The sequence below is a fragment of the Vanessa tameamea genome, chromosome 10 (assembly GCF_037043105.1).
Source record: "Vanessa tameamea isolate UH-Manoa-2023 chromosome 10, ilVanTame1 primary haplotype, whole genome shotgun sequence".
In the NCBI taxonomy this organism is placed as follows: Eukaryota; Metazoa; Arthropoda; class Insecta; order Lepidoptera; family Nymphalidae; genus Vanessa; species Vanessa tameamea.
The window spans coordinates 7,616,766-7,638,383 of NC_087318.1; the positions used below are offsets into that span (position 1 = coordinate 7,616,766).

At 33.3% G+C, this 21,618-nt stretch overlaps 1 protein-coding gene across 4 annotated transcripts in view; it reads left to right on the forward strand.

Annotated features, from left to right (window-relative positions):
- LOC113404182 (protein numb) overlaps nt 1–21,469 on the forward strand; it is a 30,049-nt gene extending 8,580 nt beyond the window's left edge. Inside the window, exons 1-7 of one of the 4 annotated variants that reach the window (XM_026645023.2) lie at nt 86–381; nt 12,059–12,334; nt 13,058–13,209; nt 15,616–15,827; nt 17,423–17,612; nt 18,223–18,382; nt 18,822–21,469. In XM_026645023.2, the coding sequence (XP_026500808.1) occupies nt 12,128–12,334; nt 13,058–13,209; nt 15,616–15,827; nt 17,423–17,612; nt 18,223–18,382; nt 18,822–19,058 (1,158 nt within the window). In that variant the 5' untranslated portion in view covers nt 86–381; nt 12,059–12,127 and the 3' untranslated portion in view covers nt 19,059–21,469. Of the gene's footprint in view, nt 1–85; nt 382–5,970; nt 7,060–12,058; nt 12,335–13,057; nt 13,210–15,615; nt 15,828–17,422; nt 17,613–18,222; nt 18,383–18,821 lie in introns of those variants that run through there. The other 3 variants (XM_026645030.2, XM_026645007.2, XM_026645017.2) reach the window with 3 other exon arrangements.
- Nucleotides 21,470–21,618: the final 149 nt, after the last annotated feature.

Here is a 21,618-nt window from a genome sequence, read left to right on the forward strand (position 1 = left end):
GGCCTGAGCCAACTGTGCCTTTTTATAGAACAAGAAGGTTTAACCTTCATCAATATCTGAGGTGTCGAAACATTCGCGCTAGTTGTTCCGTGTGAATCAGAGTGTGCTGGGCTTTCGCGTGTTCGCACGCCTGAAATAGTCAGTGCAGTGAAGTAATTAGCGACGTCTACACTTCATCTTAGGGCGTCTAAATCTCCCAACATCATATTTGGTGCGATACGAAGTACCAAATAACAAAACAGGTTCAAACACTCACAACACTCGAGTTTACGGCTTCAGTTAAACAAAAAAGTGCTAGTATTGTATTTGTAAACAATACGGTTTTATTTTAGTTCAGTGAAAAAGTGATATAATTGGAGTTTTTCAGGAACATTGCACTTTGTAAGTATTCTCACTTTGCATTATATAAATAAAGCTAACAGCTGTATGCTCTATGCAATAAATATAACTATGCTATTATTTGTATTGTTTGTGTTGCAATCCAAAAGAGAACTTATTTTTTAGCTTATAAGGTATATTCCTTACACGTGTTTTCCTCTCTAACACCAAGAACTTATTAAATAGTAATAAGTTACATAGGACATACTTTACTGATTGAAAAATATACGAAATAAATTTATATATTCTTGGGTGAGTTTCGTATAATACTTAAATCATAAAACAAAACAGCAATCTTTTGTTTAAATAGTTTATTATTACATTACATTTATTATGTTTTACTATAAAATGAAGAAATCGAATACGAAATAGTTAAATTAGATACTAAACGTTAACGAGTTTAAACAATTAATTTTAATGCCCCAGCAAATTAAGGTCAAGACCAAAAACCATTTCGTTATTTACAATTAATCCATTAATTTTATGTTCGAAACGTTTAAAACTTTGTCTGAATGACAAAAACGTAAACAAACTTATTTACATAGTTAAATTTGCAATATCTTATCATTGCGATAATAATTATAATAGATACACATCTATTTAATATGATTCTTTACCAACTGAATACAGTTGTACATAATATAATATCATATGCAATAATAGAAATGAGATCAATACAATGACAATAATTAAAATAATAAAATTCACCTTTGTAATGCCTCTCAATAGTTCTCCGATACACGTCGTCTATGTAAAAGACGTAGGTTCGACCTGACCTCTTGAGTTTTTGTTGCCTGACGTACCACAAGTTTTATACTTATTTAAATGTAAAAATAATAATATTTCCTTAAAAACTCTTTGTTGGTATGTTTGGTTAAAATGTTGCTACTGTAGTTCAGTGCTACTTAATCGATAGTTTTGCATACAACTTGGTACTGATGATGACAATACAATATAGAAGTTTATTAAATGTTTACAATGATAATGTCATATTTTTTTTACAATTACATTAAAATTAAGCTGTGTCTTAATAATAGAATAATTGAAAATGTTAAACAAGCTCTAATGACACAATATCTGTGATTTTTTTAAGGCGTCAACTAAAATTGATTTTACGGTGTGATTTTGTTAATGTATTTCAAAGAAATAGCAAAAGTTGAAAACACAGTTGTATATATATATATTAATGACACGTTTACTCTTATTATTAAGTACATATTTGTACAGACAAACGAACTGAATAGATACATTGAGTTACATTTGCATTTACAATAAACGAATTCTTGAAAATGTTCCATATTATATTGAGACTTAAACCCCGGATAAAATTATCTTATGTTAGTTTGGTATATAAATTAATTTATTATCAATTATCAATAAATTATAGACTAAATACAAACATTTCAATTTCGATATTTGTCTCTTATGATATCCGCAACGATGTCTCTTGGTAGCATGGTTGCGCGCGCAGTTTTCGTTAACGAAGTTTTCGCGCTTCTGCCTGGTCGCCGGCTGAAGTAAACATACACGTTGTACACTAATTGCCTGCTATCCGCCGGAATCTCCAATCGAGTCTCTTCCCCGTTATCTACACCCCTTCCACTGTATAATCTCCTCCAGCTAAACATGGTCCAAGCTGTCATTGCTTCGTCTCCGTATTGCGCCGTTTTGACAAAAACAGAAACACGTTCTTTTTTTGACTATCGCTTAGAGATTATTTAAGATTTTTTTGTTTTGTTTAGTGCCTCGAGAATTAATGCTCGAATTTGTAAACACAACCACAATTATTTTTTATTGTCAGGCTTACAACTCGCGTTGGATATAAAAAATATCCGATCGTTATGAATGATAGTTGCCAACTGGAGGCGAAGACCGTTGAAGCCTACATTGTCAGTCTCTTCACATAATCGTGACATCCGCTTTGCTCCGAACGTGATCATAATATTGTGGAGTCAATAATTCTTATAAAAGCGCTTCTCCTACAAATTTAGCAAAGCAAGAACAACTAGGTTTCATAACCCTACCTAAAGCAGTGATATAGCCGTTATAAAAATTAACTGCACATGCGTAACCGTATAGGGTTTGTTATACGGTTCTTTGATTTCTCTTTCCCGCAAAGAAGAAAGAAGATCTCTTTAGAAAAACTGAGTATTTAATTTATTGGCATAATATGTGTTACATAATATATTTCAAGCATCCGGTCGTAATAATATATTTATTTATTTATTTATTTATTGAATACCTTATTCCGTGTTCACACCAGAAATAAACCAGTTACTAAAATAATGACAAAAGAGATTAGAGTATAAAAGCCACGATTATCCCTTGAATACGTGTCATTGGAGGAAAATTAATTTAGACAAACGAGAGCTTACCCAGTAGAATCATACATTATCTTATTTAATTATTTGTACGTATTTAATTTAAGAAAAACATTATATGGAACAATGAAAATCAAACATAGGTTAATTATGCAGATGTATTTATATTGTTTTATATTTATTTTTGAATGCCGTTAACCCTGACGTTGCATAACGGTTGTTTCGATGAATGCTTTGAAATAGTTGGCGGAAACTTCAGAATAGATAATAATAGAGTCGGCAATTTTATGGTCTCTATAAGCGTAACCATGTCAGTGTCCTCGGTTTCATCTGCACAACGTTTTGGCTTCAATAAACCATTGTTTCACCGAGTCTATTTAAAATATCAACAAATTAAAAATTAACATTTCTTCTAGCGTATATAACTATCATACATAAATCGTATGGCATATATTTGAATTGTGTTTATAGCTGGCGCTTGTTCAGAATTTATAAAGACTACTCGAGGCAAATATAGCACGTTTGTATCTTGAAGTGTTTTATAATTTTAAGCTAAAATCGTTCTGCATTTAAATTTATGGGAATTAATGTTTACTTATTTAATTCTGAGGCATTATTCAATCCTTAATATAATTATTTAACACAAAAAATAAACTTAATTATTTAAATTTAATAAATTAGGTCTAGTCTAGGTTTAATTTAGTAATGTAATTAAAATATTCATCATCTTTTTCATTCATCATGTTAAGATAAATAATGAAACAGCCGACAAAATACTTTCACCAGATCATCTGCGTCCTCGGCTTTTCGCTTGTTTTGAATGTGTGGGAAGCAAACGTTTTATACCGATAGTTATTAAGCTGTAGTTTTCCTCAAAACCAAATTGAGTAACGAATTCTATAAAACGTATTTCCACTAATGTTGTGAGGAAGGAGAAACACTTTTACACGATATATATTATCTTCACTTATTCATCAAAATGTACACAAATCTAAGCAATCGATTGTAACCTAATTTTAAACTTTGTGTAGATTTGTAGCTTTAGATATTTTTATTTCTTTTATTACATATACATGTAATAAAAGAAATAAAAATATCTCCAAGCCAGGTGGTGGAAAGAATTAAGTGGTTTCTTAGCAGGTTTTGATATGACTTTATGGGTCCAATCTATTTTGTCAACAACCATGGGCTCTCCCACATATGACTCTCCTGTCACTTAAACTGTCGCTCTATCTCCTCCTTCGATTAGTGTGGTTTAGTGTCGTATGTTAGAGCACGTCCCTGTTCTAAGATATTTCAAACCGTGATGGTGAAAAATGGAGCCGTGGCTCTTATTCAAGTGAGAGATAGACTTTACGAGACCCAGGAGCATCTATGAAGCAGGAGACGGTAATCCAGGACATTGAGTCGAAAAAATTAAGACATTACTTTTTTAAAGTATTATACACCCAGCTTAAAACCTCTCAATTAAGCCCTCCACCCGGTTTCAAGTATTAGAAGTCTGAAAAGTTACGTTTTAACTCGCAACATTACGAAGCTAAAGGGTTTCTTCGAACGATACCGACGCTTAATTATGTATGCTCTCTGCAGTAGACAGTATATTTACTAATATTTTAAATGGATCAAATAATAATGTAATTTATAATCTAACCTACCTTTTAGAATTACTTAAAGGGTATCAAACATCAAAAAAGAAAAACAGATTATAGATAATCTTAATGACACTGATTCTGTAGTCTTTAAATGATTTTTTTTTTCAATTGAATAGCATTGGCAAATTGCCTGAATAATGATGATTTATTTTTATTAAAATATAACACAATCCCATAAATAACAATTTATCCTAGAAGTTAGTTTAAAGGAAAAATCTATGCCAATTAGAATAGTGGGATGAGTGCCATGTTGTGAGAAAGGTTTTGAGAATGGATGTAGATGGATATAGAGGTAGGGGACGACCCAAGAAACGATGGATGGATTGTATGAAAGACGATATGGTTAAAAAGAATGTTACTTGTGAAATGACGTCCGACAGAGAAGTATGGAAGAAGAAGACACGCTGCGCCGACCCCAAGTAAAATTGGGATAAGGGCAGGAGGATGATGAATTAGAATAGTGGGCACAGCTTCTTAATAAGTATGAAAATATGTATGTGCCTTGTCCTTTGCATCTTGATAAGTAATTCCGTATACCATACCTCCGATTAATATGAATTTTGGTATATATATGCATTTCGACACGTAAAACAAAAATGATATGAAAAATAACTACATATTTCATTTTATATAGGAAAAAATAATACACTTGTTGTAATAATGTTTAAATTTAGATTAATATATATATTTTTTAAAATAATGATCTTAAAAATTAAATTTGTGCTGTTTTTAATTATCACATTCGTGCTCAGTGAGTCAAAATACATGAGTATATAACATTTCCAGGAAAAAGCGGAATGAGCTTTTCTGAACTATATCCAAGTAATTTACTACTGCGGTAATAAATAATTAATTCATAATAGGGTTAGTAGGTCTTGACAGTTAGCAAGCAACCATTATGGATATACTTATAACAAATTGATGTAGTTTACGATGTAAAGAGCTATTTGATGATAGAATTATATCACTCTTGTGTATATATTATCATCTGTATTTAAACTTCTGCAATCAGGATAATAATATTAAATTCAATGGATTTTATAAAAAATCTCAATCGAAAATATTGGAAATCGTAATTATATTAATTCAACGCCATGCGAATAATGAGCATCCCTAATGTAAGTAGCTCTGTTACTGTACTGTAAATAAAATATTTGAACCCACTCTCGAGCGAGATGACGAATATGACCTGTATGACTCAAACAGAGATTACATAAAGAAACGGGCCTAATATACCGGATTTCTCGTTTCGTTGCACTTTATTTCATGTTTATGCACAGTCATCTAATTTAGTAAGATCTGCTAAAAATAATTCACTTTTCACTCAACAAGTATCTCATGTGCGACATGTGTTCAGATGCCAATGGCTCAAAAGCTTCGTCAGTACCGCCTGCGTCCGTCCCACTCGCACGCGCCATAACAGCTGTTGCGTGGGCACATGTGTAGAACATCTTCGGAATTTCGATACAAGTACTTACCTTGGCTCAGTTGATTTGTAAATTTTAGGCAAAGATTGATATTTGTGATTGAAGATGTATTTTTTCATCTCAATGTAATTCAATCAACCACATTTGAATGATTTCCTGGATCGAATATCAGTTTTAGATAAAACCCATCTAAATGAATAGTGTGTATGCCCGATGATCTCACCGTTCGTCAATCTTGACAATGCAAAGGACCGGTCGACCGCGGGGCGCGGTACGGGGCAGACGGGGACTACACTGCAGGGTTTGTGCGATTCACATTTCACGCACACCGCATGCCGTACGACCAGTCAGTACGACAGTAAAGTTGTCCGCCTCACGCGCGGCGCGCGCGCTGTTTTTATTATAAGCTTTCCGTCTTTACTAAAAATTCTTCTTCTAGTCAAAATGTAGTGTAGTATCAAAAAAGTAATAAAACAGTGCTTATATTGTGTACTAAAAGTGGCTTAATTTTGTAAACGCTACATGCTACGGTCCAAAGAACAATGCTGTGGGAAAAAATAACGTTCAGCTGGCATCGGCTGTCGTTCCCAGCTACCTACCTACCTCTCTCCCCCCGCGAACCGGGTGCCGGGTTCAATGTGCCTCTCTGCGTTTATTCATCGTTTGTGGGAAAAGTTGACCCCCGTTTTTAAATTTTATTGTTAACGAATTCACACGATTTCGTTTTTGTGACTACCGCATCTTAAAATCATCAGATTAAAAATTAATATATTAGTTTAATTTAAAATATTTGTCTGATTAAAAATTGCTGTGATCGTGACTCGAACAATTAATTCGGAAGTAATTAATGAATGTGGACCGTCAAAAAGCAGTTTAGTAAGAACTAGTCGTCAAGGTCAAAACTACATACCGCAGATCTACAACATTGTTTGTTTAAGCTTTGCCATGTTTGTGGAGTATCAAATTCTTCGTAATAATTATCTCATTTTGATACGAATAACATTTCGTCAAATGAAGATTAAACGTATGTTAAATAATAAATTTACACGTGAACGTTGTATTGCGAAACAGCCGTTATAGTCGTGTTATATTTCGAACGTGCTAAGTTGCGTTGTACGTGATCTTCAAGTGCATAATGAAAATAATATGTGAAGTTTATTAAGTGTGTGAGAATATTACCTGTTAGTGTCAGTGATATTAATATTCAAGATGGGCAACCAGGGTTCGTCACCGCATGAGCCGCTTGATCGTGTCCAAACTCAAAATGCAGATCTGAAAATGGTACGATGTCTTTTCGTTTGTCCACGTTAATATCTATTGTGTCAATATGCTTGGACGCATCGAATGCCTTTGAAAACCGATAATTGTTTCTGATTAAACACAATACAATACGTGACGTCATACAGAAGACACAAAATTGCATTCATGATCATTAATGACAGTTTTCTTATTAAACTTTGAAACTCTTAGAAGTCTGATATGCTTTACCACATACATTTAAATATTTCTATGTTGAACTTAAGAATAAACGTGCTTAGGGCTTATGTTAAATCTTGTTGAAATTAGTTCCTTTATTTTTTTCCTTCGTGTATTGTATAACGACAGCTGCAAACACAACCTTTATCTCGAATGAAACGAAAAAAACTTTAATGGTTTTGAATATTTCTAAGTTACCTCTGAAGACGATATAAATTTAATAAAAAAAAATCGAAAAAGTCCTTCCAAATTCAACCACAGAGACTTTAATTAACAATCTTAGTAACTGGCTGTAATTAATGAATGTTTCTGTCTTGAATTGGTTACATAATTCGGAGTAATTGATTTAATTCAATTGTCGTTGTCTGAGTTTACAGTTGTCAGCGAATGCCGTAGAATGACCGGTATTTATATTTTCAAGGTTGATGTGACTAGAGTATTGCATAAGTACATCAAATAATGTAACGCTTCTTTTCCATCTAAATATTCAATATATATAATATATTTGTTACGAAGCTAACTTTTTTTTATGATATCGGTAGGCGGGCGAGCATATGGGCTACCTGATGGTAAGTGGTCACCACCGCCCATAGACAATGGTGTTGTAAGAAATATTAACCATTCCTTACATCACTAATGCGCCACCAACCTTAACTTAACTTTAGTTCCCAATTAAGATGTTACGTCCCTTCTGCCTGTAGTTACACTGGCTCACTCATTCTTCAAACCGGAACACAAGACTACTGCTGTTTGGCGGTAGAATATCTGATGAGTGGGTGGTACCTACCCAGACGGGCTTGCACAAAGCTCTACCACCAAGTAAAGTTACACTTAACGTAGTCGTTACGATGCGACAAATATTGTTCTTTGTATAAAGTGAATCATTTCGATTTCCAAAAATATTTAATATTTATATAAAGGAAGATGTAATTAAAAATGAAATGCATACGTTAATTATTGAATTTATCCTGTATCAGGCCATGGATATTTTGAATATTTTATGCTACCTAATTTAGAATTTATTTTACATATTCATTTAGACACCGACGTCAGTAATGTAGTATTAGTATTAACAAAAAAAAACCTCAATTCAGTTTTTTTCTGCTATTTCGAAGTAGGTCGAATTTTTAATCTTTAATTTTATAGGGATAAGTGTAGGCATAGATACAATAAATAACTTGCACTAAGAAAGCTTTTTTACGCGTTATATAATCAAAGGGCAATCTTATTGTAGCCGATAATTTGTTAGTCTTTATGGCAAGATGCGCTGATATTAGTTGAGGAAAACATTAAACAGTAATATATTTGTGAAAACAGCCATACTGATGTATCCGCCTGTAATAAATAGATGGGCAATAAGACTTAGTGCACTACTGAAGGCCCTGAAGGGCGTTTAAGTGACCTGCAATACCAACTTATTATATCATTACAATTATGTGATTGTTAGAAAAGTAGTAAGTGTTGCTTTAATCACTTGAATAAGTCTCACGTTATTCAGAAATAAAAAAGACCATGAAAAGTTTCCACTAATGACATTAAATTAACGTGATTCTTAACTATTTTCGGTATATTCAACAAAAGATTAATGACCACCACTACGAAACCAATTTTCGATTAATCTTTGAACGTACATCAAGAACCCCTATCCGTCAAACGTATAATTATAACCTCTTCCTGTTTTAAGAAGTCGATTAAAAACTATATTTCCAAAATATCTGCGAAAATAGCAATACAATTGTTTCATGAACGTATAAAACCGTAATTAGTAAGCGACGTTAAAAATTGAATTTGTCGAAACAATTGTTTGTGAAATAGAGATGTGTAAACTAAACGCGTAGCGTAATAACATCTGGTTTTTAAAATTAATACGGCTCTCGAGTTCGTTCACGTTGAAAATAGGGTAGCGTTGAAGAGGATTCAACGTGCGAATTTTGTAGCCATACTTTATATTTAAAATATGAACATAAAATTCTGGCTTGTCGCGTCAATAATCTAATTTTAAAGTGATTGGAAACTGCGTAGATACCTTCTCCGAAACACGATACACCTTCAGGAATAAGTTTTATGGATATTATATTTTGTTTTGTTACACTTTAAATAACTTTTTAAAACCCTTATTTTATATACTTTGATTATCTGTTAATTATTTGTTCTTATTAGGTTCACTCTGTTTTAATGCAACAGTGGAAACTTTGATGGCTTATGTGAGACTTATTTTTGGTATCAAATGTCTGTGAAACATACAGCATACTGTATGTTTCGCGAAAATAAATAGATATTGGTTCAGTAAAATGTTCTAATTTATAAGTACAGATATATATAATTAATTATTATTAGTTTTTTATCTTCTATAATGTGTACACTTGAACTTATGTTAATTGTTATATTGACAGACTTCGTTCAATTTAATTAATCATAGGAAAAGTTAATTATTGTATGATAAAATTTTATTCAGAAAAATCATTTAAAAATTAAATGTCTAGTTAGAAAAACAGATAACACTACAATTCTACTTCTGCTAGTGGTAGCAACACTAACATTTCGATTCAAAAGTGATTTTATAAGCCTACTTGAATAAATTATATTTTGATTTTTGATTGATTCATTAGGAAAAAAAACGTGTGATGATTTTATTATATTAATATTGATCTCTCGTTTCCATAAAATACTTATTGAATACTTATAGTTTTACTCTGCGTCATTGTTTTACAAATATAATAAGTAACCAGAAAACGATTAAATATTCAACTCGTGTATCTCCTATCGACTAGACTGATTAATGCATGCGAGCGTTAATGTTAAACTCTACCGGGATAACTTAATGACGAAATGACGTAAGTCACAGTCGCGTTCCGTCACATTGATATATTATGTATAATGTATATTATTTGATAATTATTCACAATCTTATCGTCTTCGTCCAATCACAATTCAAAGGTGTCTTATTTAGGCTTTCGCACATTTTAATATGAGATAAAATTTTAATTATCACAATTTTCAACTGCATTGCGACATTAAATAATGTTTTGTATTATTTAATATTTTGTTAGAAACTGGAAATTATTTGAATCCGTTCGCGTGTTTTGTCTTATCCCGTTTGTCCTCTGTTTTCCTATATTTATATGCACATAGTCTTAACATAGTCTTATCCTGGTCCCAGACTACCTGACAGATTTCCTGGCAATCGGTTCAGTGGTATAGTCGTGTTTACGTAGCAAACAAACAGACAGAGTTACTGTCGCATTTATAATATTAGATTAATTAAGCAACTATAGCTTCAATTGATAGTTGTATGTTTGATTGATAGTGTATACTCCCTTATAAAGCATCTTTTGTCGTAACTTAATACTACATACAATCTAAACCAAACCTTACTAAGTTGCCTATTATTATATATACAACGTAAAAAGTTTTTTTTAAACTGTACTGTTAGATCTTGTGATCATTCAAACAAACTCTTCAGTTGTCTTATCATACGTTGTGTTTAACTGAAACGTCACCGAAATTTATACATAAGGTTCTAAATCTCTTAAGAATGACTAGAAGCATTCAACCGCCCTCTGAAAGCCATACAAACACAATGGTGTCTATTTACAGAGTCAAGTACACATCGTCCTACCTATTTGCTTCGTAGGTTGTCCCGCCGTCTCTTAAGTAAACAGCTAGTGTTAACGTACTTTCAACTCATAGTCATAGTGTAGGTATTTCTGAAAATAAGCGTTTGAAATATTTCAATATAATCCTCTCTAATATTATGATTGGGAAAGTGAGTTTGACTATTTGTTACGCTTTCACGTTTTAACTATTGAACCGATAATTATGAAATTTTGCGTACACAAAGAGACATAGGCTAACTTATACTTGTCCGTGCCCTCCTCTCCGAATGTGTGAGTGCATGAACAAAGCCGCGGACAAAAACTAGGTACCTAAATACAACACGAACTACAAAATGATTATTAGATTTAATACACAAAAAGTGTGAGTGCTGTTTCTTTGTTTCTACTCTTTGTTATGTGAGTCTCTTGTCGGTTCTTATCGGTAGTACCAACATTCGGAACCAGTATTTTTATATTATTGTTCTTACTATAGAATATTTTAAGTTATACATGTTTGACTGGAACTTTCGAGAAACATTGAGGTTTGTAAACGGGACTGTACGAATACAAATATACACACCTAAATTGATTTTGTTGGTCAGTTTGTCTAGAGAAAATCTCTTCGAGTCTCAGTAAGTACTTTAAATAACGTAAATATTTAACTAATAAACGCTAATGAGAACATACCAAAAATATATTATATACTCACTTGGGCGTTATGCAAGCAAATTTGGGTAAAAAAAAACGTTACTCGTAGGTCGATGATGTTAATTTATCTCAATATATATCAAACAGAAAAAATTTACTACCAATCGGTCAAACAAAAACATTCTTCAGTTTTGAATTTTGGAAGTCAAATAAAAATTAACGTTAACCGAGGAAACTAGTACATAATATAACAGAGCATTAACGAATTGCATTGTAAATCTAAGGTTTATTTATCATTAGTCCTTCTTTGGAATAAGGATATGATATTTTTTAAACAATGATGTATACTCTTATGTACCTACTATAAAACCAGTGCCAGGGTAAATAAATAATTAAATGAAAATACCACTAAACTGTGTAACTTTAGTTATGTTTGCTTTTTTGCATTTATCTTTTAAATAAGTACCTATAGGTATATATTATGTACTTATATGAGAGCTCTATAATTATTCAACAAAATACTATAATAATATACTAAACTAGTTAAATTGGCATTTCAGAAGTCGTCAGTCCGCAGTTCGTTAAGGCGGGCGCGCGCCGGGGCCGCGCTGTCGCCGCCGCGCGCCGGCATGGAGCGGCTGCGACGCTCCTTCCGCGAGTCCTTCCGCCGTCGCAAGGGCTCTCCGCCCGAGTCCGCGCGTCCGCACCAATGGCACGCGGACGAGGCCGCCGTGCGCGCGGGCACCTGCACCTTCCCCGTTAAGTACCTCGGATGCGTCGAGGTCTTCGAGTCCCGTGGCATGCAGGTTTGCGAAGAGGCGCTTAAAGTTCTCCGGGTGAGTTTTTATTTTTACTTCTATTTCCAATTTATAAAGTTTAAGATCATTTCTATTGGATCAAATTCAAATAGTTCAAATACTACCGAATCGAACTACTGACTCAATATTACGACAAAGTGATATAAAAATTCCCAAGGACATCCAGAAGGCGAAATCGAAGTGTAAGAGTTAACTCTTGTACAATTCATTCATTGTCTACAGTACTTTATTTATTTATATTTGTTTACCTACTTTTGCTGACTCAATATTATTAAAAATAAAAATGGTATAAAAGTTTCTTGTAGCTAATTAAAATTAAAGCAGTCGACAAAATGTTTGACCCGCTAATTTACAAATCTATTATATAAAAGTACAAAACATAAATTAAAACAAAAAGGGGTTATTCGATACAATAGTAATACAATAGTCTTGAAGTCATACAAGTGCAGATATGTCTCACGAGACAGCTAATTTACAAGTACTTGGTTAAGTACTTCCGAATCCGCTGGGAAGTTGTTTATAAAGGAAAGGGAAGTTTAAATGAGAGATGAGCATCGGTGCGTTATACTGTTATAAAAAATACGTAAAAAACGTATAAAAAATGTCACTTAGATAAGAAATATGTCGCTGCAAAAACACAGGAAGCTGAGTCGAGTCTTGAATTTTTTGTTATTTTATCGTTGAAATGAAATGTTAAAGGCTACGTGTTTTTAAACATCAACAATTTTATTTATTTTACAGAATTCTCGCCGACGTCCCGTTCGTGCCGTGTTGCATGTAAGCGGAGACGGTTTACGCGTAGTGGAAGAGGAGACTAAGGGGCTTATTGTAGATCAGACCATCGAGAAAGTGTCTTTCTGCGCGCCAGATAGAAATCATGAACGAGGGTTTAGGTGAGTGGCTTAACTATTGAACATTTTTTGGTATCCATTTGTTATAGACAATTAGTTAAATGGTATTCCAATGTTTAAATAAATCTACACTAATCTAGAACTTTATTGATTAATGACGAAACGGATTATTTTTAAAGAGACTTTACTTTAAGACTAAAGAAAACTAAACAAATATAAGTACAAAAACCAGATGATGCAGCTCGTTCCGGAGAAGGTTTCAGTATATAATATTATTATATTAATGGACACACTTCATAGTTTCTTCCGTTTTAAATTTAGACTATTGACGAGACAAGACGATGTTTGTTCTGTTCTTTGTAGTATACAATAAATTAAATTGCATTTGTATGAAAGGTGACTGAAAAGTTTTGAAGAATATATGCACTAGAAAGTCATAAAAATGAGTATTTGCTGTAAAAATCGTCATCTGAAGTTCTCGTATCTTTTCCGTCTGTATCTCCTCTCACTTCTATTTATATATAATTTTGGTACGGTTTTAATTATTGTGAAGACTGATAAAAAAGGACGGATGTAATTTGCACTATTTTATGCAAAATGGCGCTAAACTATGTCGGTGTTTTATCCAATGTACTAGAAAATTGTAGGTTTTAAAGAGACCTACAGAAAAGTCCGCGATAGCATGTGGCCTTGTATAGATAGATCTGTTCACTTGCGAAGGCGACCTCCACGTTAAATTATCGCCGTGCAAGTATATACATAATATATTTAATAAGTAATAATATATAATATAATAATCACGCAAAAACTACTACACACATTTTGATGCAACTTGGAATAGAGATATATATAGCTTATTTTGACCCTAACTTTACAAATAGGTTACACTTACCTTCTCCCTTCTCTAACACGCGGACGAAACTACTCTAAAGTAATATTATAAAATCTATTACAATGTACAATAGGCTAGCGTTCACTCTATTTTGGTAAGCTCTCGCAACAAACATTACATCAGCTGATATTTTTAATCTTACAAACTTTGGCTGTAGATGTAAACTATAAATTAACATCTTTCGTGAATCGTGGTCTGGCAAGTCGCCACTAATATAATCAATCTATTTTAAAATCACTTTTATTTCTTGGTGATAAGGACAATATAACTATTATAAACGTTTATAATTGTTTTTACGGTCTCTATCTGATTCTTTACCATAGAAAAAGTTAATCTCAACTTAATATCGTACGCTTAAGTACGGCCAAGCACCCATGATTATTAACTGTTTACTTCATGTCTTGCTCAGCGGAAAAGGAAAACATTTTCTGGAAATCTACTAGTGATCACTGACATATTGCCACCACGCAATGAAAAATCTTAGTGGATTTTTTTTCAAACCACCTAATGAATAGAGGAACATTTTTGGCTGACTTTTTGTACTGAATTTTTTTATATAAACACTAGTTTCCGCCCGCGGCTTCGCCCGTGTCTTCGGGGGAGAGGGAGGAGGAGGAGGAGGAGGGATGTCTGTATACTTACGTTATTATAAAAAAAAATGTAACACAACGTTATAGTTAACGTCTGTTAAGTAGATAAATATCCCGAGTGGTTCATTATCTTGTCTTGATTATTAACTCGTCACGATGGTTATTCTAATCTTTGAATCTTCGCTTTGAATATTCTTATGTCAACAAGCGCACTGTCTAACTTATTTAACAAGCTTATATTATCTCATGAAAGTATTAAAAAGTATTCAGTGCAAATAAGGTAAATCTCGTTACAGGTTTACGTAATTCACTTGTTTCTCGTTATACTCGTATGTCTGCAACGAAACCAAAGAAATGTTGGTGACTCTTGAGACTTGAACGTAATCTTGTGTTTGTGATGTAATATTTCAAAATTATTTTCATAAGATGAAATTTAATGCTGATTTTATAATATTGTAACAATTTTTAACTTATATAACCGGCATTACTATTAAAATGGTTTGTTTGTTTTACTGCAAAAAAATATATTGATAAATTAATTGATTATTGAATCTAGAATCTAGTCAGCTTTTCTGTATCCATATAAACTATCATTATTATAATAATATTATTATTTTTAATTTTTACTTTGACCTTATTTCACGCTGCAACGGAGCAACCGATTGAAACGATTTTTTAGCACAAAAACCATATGGGTTAAACATTTTGAATTCTCTATCAATTGGTTTAGGGTTAATATAAGTTAAGGTCGAGTAGAAAGTAGGGATGAGATCCTAATATTTTCTCTATGTACCACTGCACCGACGCTCCCATCCATCTCGCTACGTCACTCGAACTATAAAGGCTAAAGAGAGGAAACCTACTTAATATTACACAAAAATTCTTGAACATTCTTATAGTATAAATATTTCCTTGTAACGTTTATCATGTTACAGTTTTGGTCTAAAGTAATCACGTGAATTCCAGTTACATCTGTCGCGATGGCACCACCCGCCGGTGGATGTGTCACGGGTTCCTCGCGTCCCGCGACAGCGGCGAGAGGCTGTCGCACGCGGTGGGCTGTGCGTTCGCCGCGTGCCTCGAGCGCAAGCAGCGCCGCGACAAGGAGTGCGCCGTCTCCATGAGTATCGACGCGGCCAGCCACGCGTTCACTCGCCAGGGATCTTTTAGAAAATCGGGTAAGTCAATACTTCAATTATTGCCTCCTGAATCGACTGTCTTCATTAGCTTTTATGATAAAAAAATCGACTAATTTCTTGCTAAAATGTTTATATAATTATTAAAAACTAGTCCTATTATCGACAAAAAATGTTCGAAAACCGGTTGTGTATATCAGTTTTTAGCGTTAGAACTAATTTTATGGCTATAATAAATTGCTAATCAACATTATATTTTAATTTTATCACTCAATGTTGTCTGATAACCTTGGAACCTTGTAATAATGTGTGTATAAAATATAATTAAATAATGATTATAAGTAAATTTAGTGACACAATTCCTTATAAAAAAAATGCAATGTACAGTCAGAGTAAGAATCTTCGTCAGTTTTCAAATTCATTGCTTTGTCAAGTCGTAAACTCTTAGTACCTTTTGAAACTAAAGCACTAAACAGACAACTGCATATAAAATTAAACTAACATAGTATGATAACTTGGTTCAAAATAGTGTAAAAACTTTGGACTACGTCTAGTGTCATATCAACATGAAACCTTTTTAATGGCCTAATTACTCATTACAAGATTTAATATGATATCTTCTACTGAATTGTCAAAATCTGTCAGTGTCATATATTTTCTTGCAAAATCTTGCAATTTTACAACAAATAGAATAAAAACGCTTATAATATTATTCGGCCGTTGTTTTGAGTGACGGTTAATGTAATGACGTGATGTGTGATGAGTGGTTCCATCGGCACCGGGAAGTGGTGGTGGTGATAAATAATAACGATGGAACCAAAGCAGCTGTCTTAGAACATTGCCGAAGTGTTTGGGAGAGCTTCAGAGGAACCGACATCAATGCGACAGCGACTACAAGCTTTGATTGATACGAATGGCGGATATACTCGTTTTTAATAAAATAAATAAGTTGTTTGTTTAAATTAATAAATTTTACCATAATTACTATTCATTTTTACTATTTTATTTACTACTTCCGTCCTGGGGTTTCACCCGCGTTCCCGAAAGATTTTATGTTTTCCCGGGATAAAAAGTATCCAATATGTTATTCCAGTACATATTCTATCTGTGTGCAAAATTTTATCCAAATCCGTTCAGTAATTTTTACGTGAAAGAGTAACAAACATCCATCCATATCTCAGAGAAATCAGCCAGATCCATACACAAACTTTCGCGTTTATAATATTAGTAGGAAGTAGGATTACTACTATGCACTCTCTTTTATGAGAGAGACAAGACAATGTCATAATCTCCGATGTTACATTAGCATTCACGAAGGGATGTAAGGTTTCGTGAAAAGTTGGTAATTGTCATCCCGATTGACGGCTTCTTCTTATTATTATAGCTTTTAAACGCTATTATACTCTTTGCTAGATGCGACTTATAATGACATTGTGACGCAATATGTCATACTCATCGGTAAAGCAGGTTATCGCTCATACTGAGCACACGAAAATAGATCTTAACGTTACGAACCTTTTCTTACCCCGACTGTACATGCCATTATCCTTAGTCTTGTATATTGTAATAATTTCTAAATACTCGGTCGTCCAAGATGATACTGCATTTTTTCATTTTTAAATATGATGAACTCCCAGGTATAACGAGTCGGCGCACGTCGGAGGTGGAGCCGGCCCCGAGCCCCGCCGCGCCGGCCGCCGCGCCGCCCGCCGCGCCGGCGCCGCGCTCGGCCGCGCACAACCCCTTCGCCGTGGAGCGCCCGCACGCCGCGCCGCACCTGCTCGAGCGACAGGGCTCCTTTAGGGGCTTTGCGCATCTTAATAACAAGTTCGTTTTGTCCCTATTAAAACCGAGACAGATAGTTGGTTCCATATATAATTTATTTATTTTTTAAATTCCTGATTATAGGCCTAATTCTGTATAGCCAAAAACACATATCAAAGTCCTAATTTAGCATGACATTACCTGTACCCATTTCTAATCGAAAAACAAGTAAATATTAATAGAAAATATAATGACATATTCCATGCGTTTTTTTAAAAGCTCTAATATTATGTATTGCTAACAATTCTTCATCAATATATCTTTATTTATAAAACAATAAAATACAATTACACTTAACAAATTATATCTGCTTTAATAAACTTTGCCGACATTCAAGAAGCATTTTTTGCCATACATTTTTGTAGATCTCCATTGAAGACATTGTGTTAATTCGTTTTGTTCATTGTGTTAATTTGTTTTTGTTTAATTGATTATTTGGTAATATTTTTAGTCCCCATTCCTATTCAAATATATCTAACACTGTAACATACACGAACTTTTCGTCCTTCCGTCGTATTATTACTAAGTACTAATACGTCAAGTCATATTAAATATTAACTGTAATTTAAATCTCGTAGAAAAAAATAGTAATTAATAGAAACGAATTTTTCAGTTCACCGTTCAAGCGTCAGATGTCGCTGCGCATCAGTGAGCTGCCCTCTAACCTGGAGCGACAGCGCATAGGGCTGGGCTCGCCCGACGCGCTGGCCGCGCTGCCGGCGCCGCCCGCCGCGCCCGCCGGCCTCGGCCTGCCCGACGTGGCGCCCATCGAGGTACTATTGAATTTAAAGAATGAGAATTTATTATTTAAGCGGTACATTTGATGGTAAGACTTTATGCAAGCCCGTGTGGGTAGGTACCACTCACATCACATCACACATATATTTTATCGCCAAACAGCAATAAAAGTATTGTTGAATTTCTGTTGGAAATGAGCTGGGGTAATTACAGGCACAAGGGATATAACATATTAGATCCTAAAGTTGAAGTTCTTCAAAATCTGAACACAAGTAAGGTCACACCGACCGACACCCTCAGGTTGACATTGAGCGGTTTAATCCTTCTGATTCGGATCAGCAACCGGATTGATGCGGCGTGATTTATCATATCACGTATATATAAATCAATAACCGCGCTAAACAAATAATCAATGCGTTATTCGTAATCCCTTGCGTTATTCGTTCACGGTACTAACGGGAAAAATAATTTCAGGAGAAAACGTCGGAAGCGGATCCAGTCGCTGAAATGTGTCAGCAGCTGTCGCTGGGGCTGCGCGCCCTGGCCGAGGAGCCGGTGCCGGTGAGCGGCGCGCTGCCGCACCCGGACGCGTGGCTCGGCCGCGTGGCGCGCGCGCCCCCGCTGGCCGCCGCCGGCCGCGCCGCCTCCTTCGCCGGCCACTCCGCCGTCACCACCAACCCTTTCCTGGCGCCCACCCCTGCACATCTTTAAACGAATCCGGCCGCCCGAGGAAATTGACGAAAGCATTCATGGCTATTTGAAATTATACAATCTCTTTTATCTTTGCAGTTATGCTTAACTATAGAACATGAGACAGAGGTAGAAGGTTTTGTTTTTAAACTTATCCTAGAGTCGTTGAGCGATCTTACTACAATTACTTACGATTGCTATGGCACCGATGTGATCGCTCTTGTTACAGTATATTGAATTTGATATCTCAATATACCACAGGTTTTACGTCGTAAATTTTGATTGAAAAACAATATGTATTTATAATTTAATGCTAAATTACAAAGTTGAAAATATTTTGTTGAAACTAACATAGAATATCGAAGGACAAAACTAATCAGGGCAATGTTCCTGTTACATATTTTTAAAGCCATATTTTTTATTTATACAGTTGAAGTAATCAGCCGTCTCATTATTCGTAAATGCTAGTTATTATATAAACCGAGGTTGTCTTTTTACAAAATGGTTTTTATCTGATCCTAAGTCAAAATTAATTGGAATATTATAAATTTAGCATATTTTTGATGACTTTTTTTGCTGTTGTTTTAAGCGTGAAGTCATCAGATAAAAAAGAACTTTAATTTTCAATACGTAAATAAAACTAGATAATGCTCAAACTACGTATTTACTATAATTGTTATATTATTAATCAATATCAGCAGAATCCGTCATATTGAACAGTAAGAATGATAAACTCATATATGTGTAGTGCTTTTAGTGAATCGTAATAATACTTGAGCACATTTGTAATCTTGCACGCTGTATTAAAAAAATATCTACTTATAATAAAAATTAGTATTTTCTGAGATAACGATCGCCATTTTAATGGTGTGAGTAGTATATAAACACTTGACTATACTTTCTGATTACTAAATTTTGATTATATTTTTAACAAACAAATATACAGTAATTGCGATATAATTTTTGATGTTTCTACATTATAGAATAATTAATCCCATTGATTATTAATGTCATTACAATAGACAAGTTTAAAATATATGTAAATGTACTTAATTCCTTTATAAATGGCACTGAGCTTTTGCGCTGCACTTAAGTGTTGTTGATGTAATACGTAAGTTAAGACTATTTCCATGCTATACGTCCATGGACAGTATTAAATAAAGCCGATCGCATTGTTTAATAAAACGCGTAATGAACAAACGAACAATACAGTATTTTATCGTAACAATCTACGTACTTGTATAATACTTTTTTGGATATATATATATATTTCTTTTTGTATATAATTGTACATTTATAGGTTACTTAAAGGACATCATTTGTGAATCTGTTTTTGTTTATATTATTTTTTTAAAGTAACTAAAAATAGAGAGGTATTTCGAACAAATTGTGTAATATACTTTGGTAACTATAAAAAGCACGTATGTTTTGTGTGACGACTCTCGATTTAATGTTAATTAGTTACTAAAAGTTTTTGTTATTTTTTAGGTTATAATTTTAAAAATCTACTATTTTTTTTAAACACATTATGGACAAAAAGAGGTTTTGCAGTATGATCTTTCCTGCGATTTCTACTCATGATTTGTGTTCAATTTTTTGTTACTTAATTATCTGCAGTGACTGAATTCTCTCTTACATTAATTTAATCCCAAAGCTAATGTTCTAAACTATATACTTAAAGCAAACCTCTTTTTGTTTTGAACAAAAAGCACAATGATTATTGCACAATAATTGTTGCATTTTACATTCCACTTATTACAATATTCGTGAATTTACTTAAAACTTGACGCATATTAACTACTTGATTAATATTTCGCTCTTGTACTTACAGTTATTTTCTGAAAATACTTAATGTATAAAAAAATAATTAATATTGTTGGTACTTTTTACGTGATTTACTTAAAACTTGATCAGATCCAAAAACCTGTCGAGGCAATGTATCGCCTGTTCCATATAAATAATTTCTAGTATTTTCCAGTGACTCAAAACTATTATAAAAATTATGTAATTAAATGTGATATAAAGCATATTTGGTGATAAGAATATTAAAAATACGCTATTTGCACATTTATCAATATTCTGCACGCGAAAGTTTGTACCACTGTTGGTGGTTAAAAGTAAAAGTACATTAATCAATAGAAATGTTCCGTAACTAAAGACTAGTTTTAATTTAATAAGTACTTACTTCCACAAAGGATTATTTTCTTATGTACTCTTATTTAAATATTTGGAAATTATCGGACATGTTGTACTTAATATATCAAAAACCAGTTGTTTAAGAGAATTGTTGGGTGTTTTTGTATATTTTTTCCGATTTTATTTGTGGCTAAATTATAACAAAGCTTGTATATACAAGGGGATATATGTAGATATTTTAGATAACAAGAGTTCAAATATTATGAAGAGTAATAAAATATTATGGTTAGTTGAAATTTTGTTTATTTATTCCTTTTTGTTTAATCCAATAGAAATACATTAAAAACTTTATTTTTTAACTTTGGAAACTGAAGTATTTAATATAACTACTAAATTTTTAGTAATTATGTATCAATAGTTTGTCTTTTTTTACACAAAAATGTCT